Source organism: Echiichthys vipera (genome assembly GCF_963691815.1).
Source record: "Echiichthys vipera genome assembly, chromosome: 23".
Classification (NCBI taxonomy): domain Eukaryota; kingdom Metazoa; phylum Chordata; class Actinopteri; order Perciformes; family Trachinidae; genus Echiichthys; species Echiichthys vipera.
Genome location: NC_139848.1, coordinates 11,556,779 through 11,570,531, shown reverse-complemented (window position 1 = coordinate 11,570,531; position 13,753 = coordinate 11,556,779). Strand labels below are relative to the sequence as shown.

The following is a 13,753-nucleotide window of genomic DNA, read 5'->3' as shown; positions in this document are numbered from 1 at the left end:
TTGTAAATCTATGGAACAGCTGCACGCACGTGTTAGGTTAATTGATTACTCTAAAAATTGCCCGTAGGTGTGAATGGTTGTCTGTCTCTGTGCGTCTCTATGTGCCCTGTGATAGACTGGCGTCCTGTCCAGGGTGTACCCCGCCTCACGCCCGATGTCAGCTGGGATCGGCCCCAGCACCCCCCGCGACCCCGACCCCGACCCCGGGATAAGCGGTTGAAGATGAATGAATGAATGAATGAATGGTACACTGAGTAAGTTTTCAAAACAGTTTAAAGATAAAATACTGAAACAATATGAAAATGTTAGAGCAGAAAGTAAGTAATGGAAAAAAAAGTAACGGATAAGCTGTTTGTCTTGAATGTAATTGTGCAACTTTGCCTGCACACAAGATTGTTTGGTAAGACGTGTTTATTTTGAATTTACAAATAGTCTTACTTTTATGTGAGAGTTATTTTAAAAAGAGCGTGTCTGTATATATGTATTTTCATATTATTTTCGTACATGATTTGTTAAAAAGGGCTAGGCATTATAAGCAAGAGCTTCAGCCTCCACCTGTTTCAGGTTGTTGTTGTGATATATGTGATTTGTTAATATGGGTTTGTTGTTGAAAGTCAGCCTGAAATAAACGTCAAACTTCAATCTCATCTGTGTGCAAATGTTCCAGATATAAGCCATTTGCAAGGATGTTAAAATGACCTTAGTCCAAAAGATAGGGTGGCAGTAGCTCAGTCCATAGGTGACTTGGCTGGGAACCGGTCGCTGGTTCGAGTCCCTGTGTGGACCATGAATGGAACGTGGACTGGTGACTGGAGAGGTGCCAGTTCATCTCCTGGGCACTGCCGAGGTGCTGTTGAGCAAGGCACAGAGCCCCCAACTGCTCGGGGCGCCGGTCACTGGCAGCCCCCTCGCTCTGACATCTCTCCATTGGTTGCATGTATATAGGTCCTGTCTGTGCATGTGTTTGTATTTCAGGCCTGTGTGTGTGTAACGTGAAAAAATAGAGTATATATTGAATTTCCCCATTGCGGGACGAATAAAGGAATTATTCTTCTTCTTAAAATGTAATTTTGTGTTTTTACTTTGAAGGCCACTACCGGAAGTTCCCCTTTATATCACAGGTAGCTTAACGGAAGTGTGTTTTTTTTTTGGATGCAGGGATTTAGGAATGTGGAGACCAGCAGCTACGTCACCCTCAAACCGCCCGGGGTCCCGTCGTCCTCAAACTTTACCAAAAGGCTGTGAATTATAAACACGAACCCTCCGGTAAGTTGTTTTAATGTAGTCTTGCACTTTATAAAGCAACACTGAATATTCACAAGTCTCGGTGTTGAATAATACTGTTTAAGTTGCATTGTTTAAAGTTTTTTTACCGAACACGTTGCGTTGAAAAAAAAAACAATCCGTTAGCTAGCCGTGCCAGAAGAGGTTTGAAATGCGCGAGCTCACATTAGCTACTTACTTGACTGACATTTTGTTCTTCAAAGTATCATTAGTAAGACATTTTAACCGACAACGGACAAGTTTAAGCATGTGTGTGCCATTGTTTAGGTCGAGGTAAGGGGATAAAAAGCCTGCCCCGACATGAAAGGATTGTTCCCGTTGCCAGGAGATTAGCGGTATTCGCTGTTGGCAAGGAAACCATTTTCGCTAAACCGCCTCTTTGCAGGTAAGTTGTTTTGGGTTCACGCGCTGCTTACGTCGAGTGAGGGACTTAAAGATGATTTGCTATCTTTCCCACGGGACGGCCCACCTCCCACACAGTGTGGGGAAAACGTTTGCTGATTGCACGCGGTGTTTTGATAACATTTCTCTCCTCAGGGACGCTCGTCTCCGTCCCCATGGTAACGTGGCGGACGCCCAGCCCCCTGCGTTGTCGTTGAGCTGCCTCGCAAGGGGGGGCGGAACCGAGGAGGAACGACCGGGGGCACAGCGTTTCTTTCTCCCCGTCAAAGGCGAAATCAATCGAAGATGGTAAGAAGAGCACGTCTGCATCAGGACAGCTGCATCGTTATAGGTAGATGGAATCGGCAGTGGCGGAATCTGTGCTCTGTTGTTTTACCTCGCCAAAGCAGCATGTCGTTATTTTCTTTCATGCTCTCATTCTTTGATTGTGGTGTGTGTGTGTGTGCGGTGTATAAAGGGCTTTTGGTGCAATTGTGAATTGTTGAGATGTGCATAATGTTTCAAAGGAGGATTTAAAATCTCTCTTTGCTCTTTGTTTCAGCCATTTCTCGACGGAGCGTACTACCCCTACATCAGTGACACCCAAGGGACCCACTCCTCAGCAGGGATCCCATCCCTCCTGAACTCCCCCCTCAGCCAGCACTCTGTACCTGCACCCGGCATGACTCCATCCAGCGGAGCGTCCGCCGCCCTTCCTTTCAAGTTCCGCCCCCGCAGGGAGAGCGTAGACTGGCGGCGAATCAATGCAGTGGACATAGACCTGGTGGTGAGCCAGCTGGACGTGGACGCCCTTCAGGAGCACATCAGCAGTGTTACCTTCTGCAGCTTAGACGGGGAGAGATGTCAGCGGTGCCAGAGCCCTGTGGACCCGGCTCTGGTCAAGCTCTTGCGGCTGGCCCAGCTCACAGTGGAGTGGCTCCTCCACTGCCAAGAATTCCTCACCCTCAACCTGCACGCGATGGAGGAGAGGCTTGCGGGCAGTGGCAGGGAATGCGAGCAGCTGCTGGCTCAGCAGAAGAAGCAGGAGGAGAAGGTGAAGGAACTGACCGCCGAGCTCAAGCAGAGGAAGAAGGTTATCCGCAACCAGCAGTCCCTGCTCACGCCTCAAATCATCAGCGGCCAGAAGGTACCGCTGACACGCTAAACGCTCACTCTGTGGGGGTATGGGTTACCATTTGCATTTCGCATATGTTTGGCAGGCAGGCAGCTAGCTCCATCACCCCCACCCCATTTGCGCCACCTCTTCAGGGCCCCCTTTCTGTCATTGTTCCCAAGATCTATTCACAGCTCCGGCTTTGTGCATTTCACATCAGGGTTTGGAGGGGAAAAGAGAAATGGTCTGACAACATATTGCTTCTAAGATGGTTGTTATGCACTGTAAAACCTGCCATTGCTGCCCTGTTTTGGTATGGTTATAATAAGCTTTGTCTAGGGACTGGAAGAATACGATTTAGCGGCAGAACAGATGGTGCCATTTGGTGACAATTTGTTTTTTTTTAATCCACTTAGAAAAGTGTGACAAGAGCAGTCATCAAGATGACCGGCTGACTCCCACATCCCCCACTCTCATATCCGTCTAGAGCATTTTGTCCTCTTTAGTGTTGTTGAATGCATTAATGTGTATCCAATCCTGTTGGTTTATCTGTTGGATCCATTTACCTTTAAATATTGTCTAGCTCACTTACCATCAGGTTATTTATAGCACAAATCAAAAAACTCCCTCTGTTCTTCAAGTGTACGGCTGCTGCTGACCTGACCAGGCGGTTGCCAAGGCAACAGATATAGTGTGTCATGACAGCATGTGGTTGCTAGGTGTGCGCCACAAGCTCAGCTAACAAAAGTGGCTCAATAATTGATAGAGAGGCTATGTGTTTGTGTCCTTTGACAACCTTTGGCATTTGTCGCTTGTCATGGTTCAAGCTTTCTAGAAAATACACACATGGCTGATTTTGAAGGCTAATTTAATTCCACTCCCAATTTCCACAGTTATTCCAAACCCTAATGTAATTGCATCACTTACAGACCTACTCATTCTAGGTCGGCACACTTCTCCATGTCATGCGGCTGCCTTTGGAGCTCGGCTACCATATTGTGTGACAAGATATCAGTAGCAGCCGGTTTAACGTTGAATGAAGTCACCGGCAGAATGAGCGGCAGAGTTAAATGTAGCGTGTGATGTGTGTGTGTGTGTGCGTGTGGGTGTGTAGAGCATAGGCAGACACTATTCTAGTTGTTAAGTGTTAGTGAACTGGAGTGTAGTGACGCCTGCCACAGGGAACACATTAAAATCACTCACGCTATCTGTCTGTTTGGAAACACATGCCTGAACTCAGGATGCTCCCGTTGGAACGTAATCACCGTCTTTATGTTGATCTGGGCTCTGTCCGAAACCCCATTTACTACTCCCTATTATGGCTAGGCCACACACCCGATGTAGGTACTTTCTAGAGCTACAAACATAAATCGTTTAGTTGGCAACTATTGAATTAACTTGATTAATTGGTTTGAGTAATTTTATTAAGAAAATCTAGTCAAATGGATCTGGTTCCAGCTTATATTTCCTGATTTATTTAATTGATTTATTTGCATATTTATTGCTTTAGATTTACTCTCTTTGTCAAAAGATTTACAAGGTTATTTGATACTAAGGGCTGGGCAATTATTTGAAATTACGATTTAGGCTTCCAACGATTATTAAAACAAGTTAATTGAGCTAAAGCAATTATTGTGCCACGTTCTGTTTCACAATGATGCTCTCTTTTTGTCCCTGTTTACTTCATAGCGGTGCAGTTTCAACTGTTTTAACTGAGTTACTGACTGGAATATGTTGTATAGTTTACCAAAATATTGTATATATGTGCAAGAGTTTTAAGTACGTTGTAGAAGTACACTACAACATACAAGATCTTATTGATTTTGATCTGGCCTTTAAAAATGTATTATTTTTATATATTGAATATTGATGTTTAGTTGTCAGTAGCTTGTGGAAGTGCACCAACCCATGAGAACAGTTATTTTTATCTATTTTTATCTGTATTTTTCCAATAAATGCATGTTTCCAAAGTCAGTGAGAAGTCGTGTTAAATAATCATCTCAATATTGAACAAAATAAAAGTGATTATTTTAGCCCTAATAATCCCTGGATTTTTGTTTGTTTCTTTTAGTGTCCACATTGTGATAAATCCTTCCTCAATTCCTCATTTCTCCAGAATCACATGCAGCGTCGCCACCCCAATGAGTATGAGATCGGTAAGTTGACCTGTCATAAAGCAGTTGAGCAGGTTAGGAGAGGGACAGAGAGAGAGATAGGGATAATACACGAACAAAAGGTAGGCGTAAGATAAATCACTTTCTAGGAAGACACATGAAACAATTCCCTCACCTTCACATTTTATTGTTCCACACTATATCTTGGTTTTCTTTCTTCTTCTTCCTCCAAGAGTCACGGTCAGACAGTGAGAAGAGATCTCACATTGACAGCCTCAAACTGGAGATCGGCAGTCTGAAGGAGCAGATTGTTCAGCAGCAACAGGACTTGCAAGCCAAGACGGCTCAGGTAGGAAAACCAGACCGATGTGACAGCTGAATCTTGAAAAGCGTATATAAGTTCCTACTTTTATGCTTATATTACTTGTGATTCTGTTTTGATGGAGCTCTTTTTGTTTCTCTGTGATTCCAGGAAAAAGAGCAGCAGTCCATGCACAAAGACCTGCTGAGAGAAATGGACCGCTTTAAGGCTGAGGAGATGGCACGCATGGACCGAAAGATAGAAGACAGCAGGGATGGCATACGCAGGGAGATGGAGTTTCTGTACACCCGAAATATTCAAGCTCTCAATGTATGAAAAGGACAATCCCTTCAGGAGCTTCTTCATAGTGTTTATTTTCATTATATTATTTTGGTCTGCAGGATATCTTTTATTGATGCCTGTTTTTACTATTCCTCACCGCTTTCCATCCATAGGAAGCAAATCTGAATCACACAGCGAAGCAGGAAAAAGCAGCCAGCCCTGTTCACTCGAAGCCAGAGAGAGATCTGGACAACTACAAAGACATGCAGATACAAGCCATGCAAAAGCTGGAACAGCAACTTAAGAAGCAGGTTAGTGTCGAGGGGATATATTGTTCTTAACCTAGAAGTGAATGGAGTTATTTTGGGTACAATAAATATCTTTTCTCTTGTAGGATAAAAAGTGGGAATCCAGGCTGCAGGAAATAAAGTCCCAACACGAGTCTGAAAAGAACCAGGTGTGTTTTATTATTTGTCATAGTTATTATGCCATAATTATGCCATTTTTTTTTTAACAAGATTTAGTTAGAAGCTGGAAAATACATGTTCTTCCTGTCATCCTCCAGCTGCTGAACGAGCTGAGCAGAATGCAGTCGTCTGTGTCCGAGCACCAGGAGAGCAGCCAGAGGCTGCAGCAGGAGATGGGGAGGAAGCTACAGGAAAAGGAGCAAACCATCAAGGCTCAGAGGGACCAGGTTAACACTGATTCACACTCACTCATGCCGTCACTGCCCCAGTGTGATTATGTCAGGAGAGGAAGCGAGGCGGAGGGTCAGCCCTTGTTCAGGATATCCTGTATTTGCTACATGGGCTCAGATTGTGTTGTATTGAGACATGATGGTACTGTATATTTGACAGGAACCATAATGCGCAGGAAGCTGGTGCTTTTCCTGGAATAGCTTCAACATTTTCTGTGGTTACTAATGGTGTAAAGTGAGGTTTTAAGGTCCCATATTATGCTAATTTCCAGGTTCTATTTCAATTAAATTTTATTTGTAGTGCCAAATCATAACAAAAGATATCTCAGGACACTTTACAAACTAGATAAATACCACACTCTATGACTTATTTGTATTTTTGGTTTCTACTAGAGCATGTTTACATACTATAAGGATAAAAAAAACACATTATTTTTCCCATAGTGTCTGTTTGAATATATCTGAATTCATCCTCACACTCCTTTTTACCGCCTGTCTCTTTAAGCCCCCCTCCCAAAAAATCCAAGTCAGCTCTGATTGGTCGGTATTTCCGTTTCTTCCACATTTGTGCTCTCGGAGTCTCTGCACCATCACTGCAGCCGAGGAATAACTAACAGCACTGTAATGGCACTTTCTACCTGTATATGTATAGTTGTGACCTCACAACCGTACAGAAGCCATGCTGGCTTATTTAAATGAGCAGTTTCAGAATACAGGCGGGTGCAGCGAATGCTAAACAGAGTTTGTTACCTTGCTGAGCAGTTGAGGGTTTTCGGTCTGTCGCCTCTAACTCTTTTGCTCACTTCGGCGACGGCTGCTTCTTGTTCCAGTCCTCTCTTACATCTTTAAAACTGATACACTGATAAAAATGGTGTATTATGAAATATCCATTGAGGGACTTATAACACTTCAGGTGGGTTAGTATTAGCAGTAACTTAACTAAAATCTTAAGGATTATTTTAGGAATGAGGTATAACAAGTGCTCATTTTTTTCAACTTACAGATAAGGAATATATCCTCAAATCCACCCACCAAAATTGTGGAATTACCAAGTATGTATTCCCTTTTTAGTCACTTTTTCTGAAGTTTTTCACTGAAAGAAACTGCGTCTTAATGCATTCATCGTATTCTCTGTTTTTCAGTCATTGTCAGCGCTCCAGCTCCAGAGCCTAAACCAAAGAGGGTTGTACTTGGTAAGTTAGTAGAAGCCAGCTGTCATACGAAAATAAGACTAAACATTGTCACCCCCCACAGAGGCTGAGCATGTGCTTTCATGCATGAAGGATTTACATATCAGACAGCAAACTCTCAATAAGGCAGTGCTGCCAGCACTTTAGTACCCCCTCTCACTTTTGTTTTATCTGACTCCCTGACTTTGACCTCGTGTGCTGCTGTCCAATTAGAGGAACCAATCTCTGCTCCTAAGCTGGATCCTATACAGGAGCTGTCAGAAGAGGAGAAAGGTAAAACTGGCAATAAAACAAACCGAGCCGGTCGACTGCATGCTGTCTGCATGGTTGCATCAGTCTGTGTCGGGACTGAAATCACCTCAGTCCACGCTTTTTTGGAAAGCAAGCTCATTGTTTGTGACATCCATCGACGGCTGCCGTGTCAGCATTGCTGATCATTACATCCATCCGTCTTCTTGTTGCCTCATTTGTGGCAAATTAAGTCGTAGACATTCTCCTCTTCTGCCCGCCCCACAGCAGTCACAACCGTCTACCCGACTGAACCCTTGGCATGGAGCTTGTTGGAAATCTGGCAAATGCATGCTCATTTTTTTCTTTCTTTTGTTTTGCCTCTGCCACCTGATTATCCATAAAGGGTTAATTAAGTGAGATTTCTCTTACAGACGCGAACAGCTTGTCTGAGAGGAGGCCGGTGGAGAAGAAGCCCGAGCCTGTACCAGAGAAGAAACAGAGGGTGAACACCAACGCTCTAAGAAGGAACCCCAACATCAAGAAAGAGATGCGGCCAGATCTGGAGCAGGCTGTCATTGAGAAGCTGGAGAACCTTGGAGTCAAGCCTGTAAGTTCATACTTTTAATTCAGGTTTGGGAAGCTTAAGAACTATTGTACAACATGCCATCTAAATGAAAATACTCAAACCTATGTCACTATTCCTCATAATTTCCTCTACCTCTTCTCAGGATCAGAGTGGTCTGAAGGACAAAGAACTCAATTCCATACTGGCCAAGGTGCATTCAAAGCGGGAGAGCATTGCAAAGGGCATGCCAGACTACTGGCGCCATCGGGAGGAGATAGCCAGCTCTGTGGAGCAGAAGCTGGGTGGTCAGAGGAGAGGCAGCGACCCAGCTCCTGAGTCACAGGCCAGATCCAGACAATCGGTTCAAGGTGAGTCATGAAAAAAAGCCTATTAGCACATGAGATCATCTGCTCGAGAAATTCATCCCCTTTTACTTTAGCGACTTCTAATTGGTTTCGACTATTTACGCATCCAACACTCATCAGTCTAATCTGTGAAAGCTTGTTTGCCACCACATAAACTGACTTAAGCTCTGACACACTGTCAGTGACTGATCCGATTGTATTATCTGTTTTTGCCTGTGCGCAGTGTTGCAGATCCGGCCTCGATCCAGTAGCCTGCCCTCCAGGGCGAGCCAGGTGATGTCCGGACCTGCAGTCAAACAGCCCAAGACCCCCCAGCCAGCACCAAGGCTCAAGACCACCACCCAACCCAAGACGTCGACACCCAACACCAAGACCGCCCTGAAGACCTTCACATCCAAGTAAAGAGAACACTGTAAAAAATGAAACAGTTTCTTGTAGTACTGCATAAATGTTGAATTGGTATCAACATGAATCCGAATGAATCATTTGATTCCAATATGACAAAGTTCACACCTTTTTACATCTAATCACTGAAAAAAAACTGTTTCTGTGATTCTGTAGGACCCCTCCTTTCAGTTCAGATGAGGAATCTGAAGAGGAGGACACAGAGGAGGAACAGCCTCAAAAACATCAGAGGGGCAAATCACCACAGCCCAGACTAAACCAGGTCCTAATCAGAGCGAGCAAAGCCAGCCCGGTCCAGGCCAGGCAAGCTCCAGCAAAGCACTTGTTCTCCTCTAACCCCCAGCACGCCAGGGGTCCGGTGGGCGGCGTCATCAAGACGGACGTCACGAAGATTGAGAGTGACGATGACGGGTGGTCAGAGCTCAGCGAGCTGCACGAGATTGACCCAAAACGCCTCCAGAGTTACAAAGACCAGAACGGCAACGTGGAAAAGAAAACCTTTGGCAAAGGTATGTTGTCCACTCTCCAAACTCCCAGCTCAAACCGTCTCTATTCAGTCATAAAATGGCTGGTTCCTTTGAATTATGATAGGTCTCAAATTTTGAGATAATACCTAGATACACAAGATTATATTGACCCACAGGATTTACCTATTTTACTATGCTTGTTCATAGTAAAATGAAACAAGTGTTCTTGTTCAGATTTTTTAGTTTACTTTAGTTTTTTTCCTCTTATGTCGATCTGCTTCTCTGGGATTCAGGAGGTCAATGAAACTTTACCAGTAATATGAAGCTAAAGAGAGTTAGCAAAGGTTTTCTGGGAAGATATTTTCCAAGAATCTGACCAGCAAAGCCAGATGAAATGAAAAACAATGTGAAAGGGGTCGCTGCAAGTGATTTACCTACAGAGTGTTATCACCTGAATCCGCAGCTCCCCTCTGCTTTACGGAGCTTTATAGTGCTTGTTAAGCTGTCCGACCCCAACTTTGCTGTTTTGATGCACTCTTACCACTCTCATAGTTTTGCAGGCAGCTGTTTCCAGTGAAAAAGACTAAAGACTAGAAATCCCTCAATAACAGCAAAATGGGCCAACGCAAGTGGAGTATAAAGTAGGCCATAAATCACACAAGAAAAGAGCAGCAGCTTATTTTAAGTCAAATCAGACTTTGTCTATGACTGCAATAAATAATGTAGTGTTTTTCTACCTTTTATCATATCATAATGCTGCGACATAACTACCCTGGCTGCAATCTTGTTATGCTATTTAAAGGCAATAGCACCCACACCTAACATGGATTTTGTAGGTTTTGCAGATGCTAAATGTCTGTGGTTTGTCTTATCTGAGTGTCGCTGTCAACAGAAAGGCATACAGAGGTGGCAAAACTAGTTTAAAGTATGTCATCGTGTGATCTGAAATGGAGTGTAAATTGAAAAAACCTCAAGGTTAACACCAGAATCAACACGATGGAGGATATGAAGGCTTGGATGAGAATCAGAAACTGCGTAGGCTTTTGTAATGATAACCTTATGGGCCAACTAGGGCAAAAGTACTTGCTAAACTACTACTAATACCGTCTATATATCATTTTGTTATTCGTATAAGCCAAAAGTTAAATGTAAGAGAATGTTTTACCTTTGCTTAATCAATTCGTTTGTTTAATGTTGCTTTCCATTCCTGCCAGGAGCCATTATTGACATATTTTTGTTTGTACAAATTACTATGTAAAGATGGTCTTTACGGTTCTGAAATCTGCTAAATCATCAGATATTATTTAGAAAAGGAAACAACTGATGGATGAATAAGTGAAAACGTATTAATGCATTTTGTCAATTGTCTTTTTGTCTTTTAGAGAACAAAGTCAGTCACATAGCCAGAAAAGTGGAGAAGCAGATTGCGGAGAGAGTGATGAAGAAACCAGCAGGGGGCATCAGCATCTTACCAGAGAAGAAGGACGAGGTTCAAGAACTCACGGTGAGATAATAATTTTATATTATTGTGTGAAAAACAGTGTCAGCCTCAAGCGGGTTCTATGTGTGTGAATGGTTCAATGGATGTGTTATGTTTCTGTATGTGGTGACAGTACACAGATCTAGAGGAGAGCAGTGAGTGGCTGGTCTCCTCCTTAGAGGAGAGACAGGAGGTGTCTAAACCAGCTCAGGGCTCTGGACCAATGAGGAAGAGCCTGGACTCACCCAGCACCAGTGTCTGGGGAACCTCCACGGGAAAGGCTCCCAAATCAGGTCAGTTCCACATATGTTCCCTTAAATAACTTAACTCCCCTCATTATCTTTACAGCAGGAAATGTTGAGCAGTAAGGTAAACGCCGCCATTTGTCTTGTGCCTGGTAGGTCTGACTGAAGCTGGAACGGGAAGCACCCTGAAAAGCAGCCTGTGCTCCCTCAGTGACATCAGTGACTCGGAAGACATTAGCAATAATTACAATAAACACTACAGCTGAGCAGGTGATGTAGCTCTATGCCAAGCACTGACACAAAGACCTCAGTCGACTCTTCTGACACCTACAGTCCATGTCATACCAAATAGCCATATTTTATGCTGTTATGTAATGGAAGCTATAATACAGCGAGAGCAATATTTAACAAAGGGACATTTTTATCAAAAAAAACAACTTATAAATACGTTAGAGATAAATGAGATTACAGCTTCGACTGACTGATTCTTCGTTTTCAGTCTCACCTTATGCCAATTCTTTGCTTGCCTTATACCCTTTCAGTGTTGCTCTTTAAATAGTCTTTTTTTTGTGTTTAGCTTCTCTCCGAAATATAACCCACAGTCCATGAAATGCTGTATGTAGTTTGTGTAAAGTTTTGTACATCAAATTTTATAATGTCTTCGTGTGTTAAAAGGAGCAATGAGATGTGATTTTTGTATAGAAAATATTTATACGAGCAATAAATGATTTCTCTGTGGAATACGTACATGAAAAGACAAACACATCTTGGCACATGTCATCTTTCTTTCTCCAACCAATCACAAGAACCAAAACCGATATTTTCGATTCACATTATAATTTTCTGCACACTTTGGTTTAATGACATGATTCAGTTTTCCTGTATCACATCAGCGAATGGTCTGCAGACCTCATGTTAGAAATTATAATTGGTGTAAAAAGAAAAGAACAAACAAATTAAGACGTGTGTTTTTTTAGATTTAAGGTCTAACAAAGGAAGTTCAATATACTATACTAAGCAATCCCGGTCAGAGGACAGACAGAGTGACAGACAGAGGAGAGAGTGTGTAACACGTGACAATGACAGAATCATTCACTCATTCATATTTTTGGACTAAAGTGGCGCTGTTTCAGGATCATAACTTTTAAATACAAAGCATAACCAATTCATAAAAGATAAAACTACCCAGCAGTACATCAAGGTGTTAAAATGAGTTGCACCTGAACCAACTAAATTAAAGTAAAGCTTGCATATATATACATTAACTGTAATGATCCAAAGATATTACCACATACCCCTAAATTTGACTCGTTAAATTTATCGTAACTTTATAGACGGCCGATAAAATCCTCAATGTCATAGCTTCATCCTAACCGGCTGACTTGGCCATGAAACTCGTGAAATATGAGCAACTGTGTTTTTAATTGGCAGTGACGGCTTCTGTTGTGACATGGTGGCAATATCACCCGTCTCCTGTGCAGAGAGCAAAGGTCTTAAAACATATCGCACAACTCTTCTCCGTGCTTTATTCGACAAATATTTTCAGCCATCTTGCATTCTGAGGTTGACCAGTGATCAGTAATGTGACTGATCAATCACTATAGATACTAAATACAGTATACAACACAACATTATCATTATCATTGAGTGCCCCCTGCTGGCGCCTCAGAAGAAGTTCGGGTGCAGAACAACTGTATAATACATGAAACCATAAGGAAATTTGACAGAAAACACAAACCTAAAAAGTTCAAATCGTTCTTTAAAAAACAGGCAAAATACATTTTTTTAATGTTTTGTTTACATGGTATCTCTTGTGATCCAACCATCACCAGACTGATTAATAATGTATTTAAGGACACTGGGATTAACCTTAAATGTCACCTCGATGAAAGTGAGACAGCCAGAAAGGTTAGGTGAGGTGCACAGAGCATGGACAACCCCTTAATATTAAACTGATATGTAAACGTACTAAATTGTACCACATGCTACAGCGCCATCCAGCTGTAAAAGAGTGCATTATGAGCAGAATTCTCCTTTTTATACTGAATCTTTCGGCCTGTTTCACAAGAACAGAGCAGAAAGATAGACAGGAAAGAATCACATGTTCAATGGGCAGTGGATGCTCCCTGATGAAACAGTTATAAATACCAAAATGTATTTAAACAAAAACAGACTTATTACAGATTCTGGATTACCAAGCTTTGCTTTAGTAACATTCATAATTCCACGCATAACCTTATTAAAGTAATAGTTTAACATTTTGGGAGATACACTTGTGTGCTTTCTTGCCGAGAGTTCAATGAGAAGATTGATACCATACACTCTTATGTCTGTGCATGAAGGTGGAGTGAGCAGCTGGTTAGCTTAGCTTAGCATAAAGGCTGAATATAGGGGTAAACAGCTAGCATGGCCTTGTCTGACGTTAAACAAATCGTCATGTGTTGATTAATGAGCTTTAGAGGTTGGAAGTAGTCAGGTTTTGTTCCCCTCAGCATGACGCAAGCTGGCTGTTTCCCTTGCTTCCGCTCTTTATGCTAAGCTAGCTAGCTAACCAACTTCTGCCTCTAGCTTTAGATTGAATATACAGACACAACAGTGGTGTTCATCTTCTCAACTTCTTGAAAGTAAAGAA

At 42.6% G+C, this 13,753-nt stretch overlaps 1 protein-coding gene across 3 annotated transcripts; it reads left to right on the top strand.

Annotated features, from left to right (window-relative positions):
- The first annotated feature begins 1,161 nt into the window (after nucleotides 1-1,161).
- Nucleotides 1,162-11,870, top strand: dzip1 (DAZ interacting zinc finger protein 1). Of its 3 annotated transcripts, none has more exons than XM_083938244.1 (19): nucleotides 1,162-1,266; nucleotides 1,822-1,974; nucleotides 2,228-2,812; nucleotides 4,851-4,935; nucleotides 5,127-5,242; nucleotides 5,366-5,524; nucleotides 5,650-5,787; nucleotides 5,871-5,933; nucleotides 6,042-6,170; nucleotides 7,177-7,225; nucleotides 7,316-7,366; nucleotides 7,577-7,636; nucleotides 8,026-8,201; nucleotides 8,323-8,527; nucleotides 8,748-8,922; nucleotides 9,086-9,438; nucleotides 10,779-10,900; nucleotides 11,010-11,169; nucleotides 11,278-11,870. In XM_083938244.1, exons 2-19 carry the CDS (start codon nucleotides 1,972-1,974, stop codon nucleotides 11,385-11,387), a joined length of 2,739 nt encoding a protein of 912 aa, XP_083794370.1. In that variant the 5' UTR covers nucleotides 1,162-1,266; nucleotides 1,822-1,971; the 3' UTR covers nucleotides 11,388-11,870. The 3 variants fall into 3 exon arrangements, with proteins under 3 accessions (XP_083794370.1, XP_083794372.1, XP_083794371.1); XM_083938246.1 differs by having other exon boundaries at nucleotides 1,822-2,017; XM_083938245.1 differs by lacking the exon at nucleotides 7,577-7,636.
- The last annotated feature ends 1,883 nt before the right edge of the window (nucleotides 11,871-13,753 follow it).

Coding starts and splice junctions, on each gene's coding strand:
- dzip1 (XM_083938244.1), top strand. Junction 5,525..5,649: donor GAAATATTCAAGCTCTCAAT/GTATGAAAAGGA, acceptor TTCCATCCATAG/GAAGCAAATCTGAATCACAC. Junction 8,923..9,085: donor CTGAAGACCTTCACATCCAA/GTAAAGAGAACA, acceptor GTGATTCTGTAG/GACCCCTCCTTTCAGTTCAG.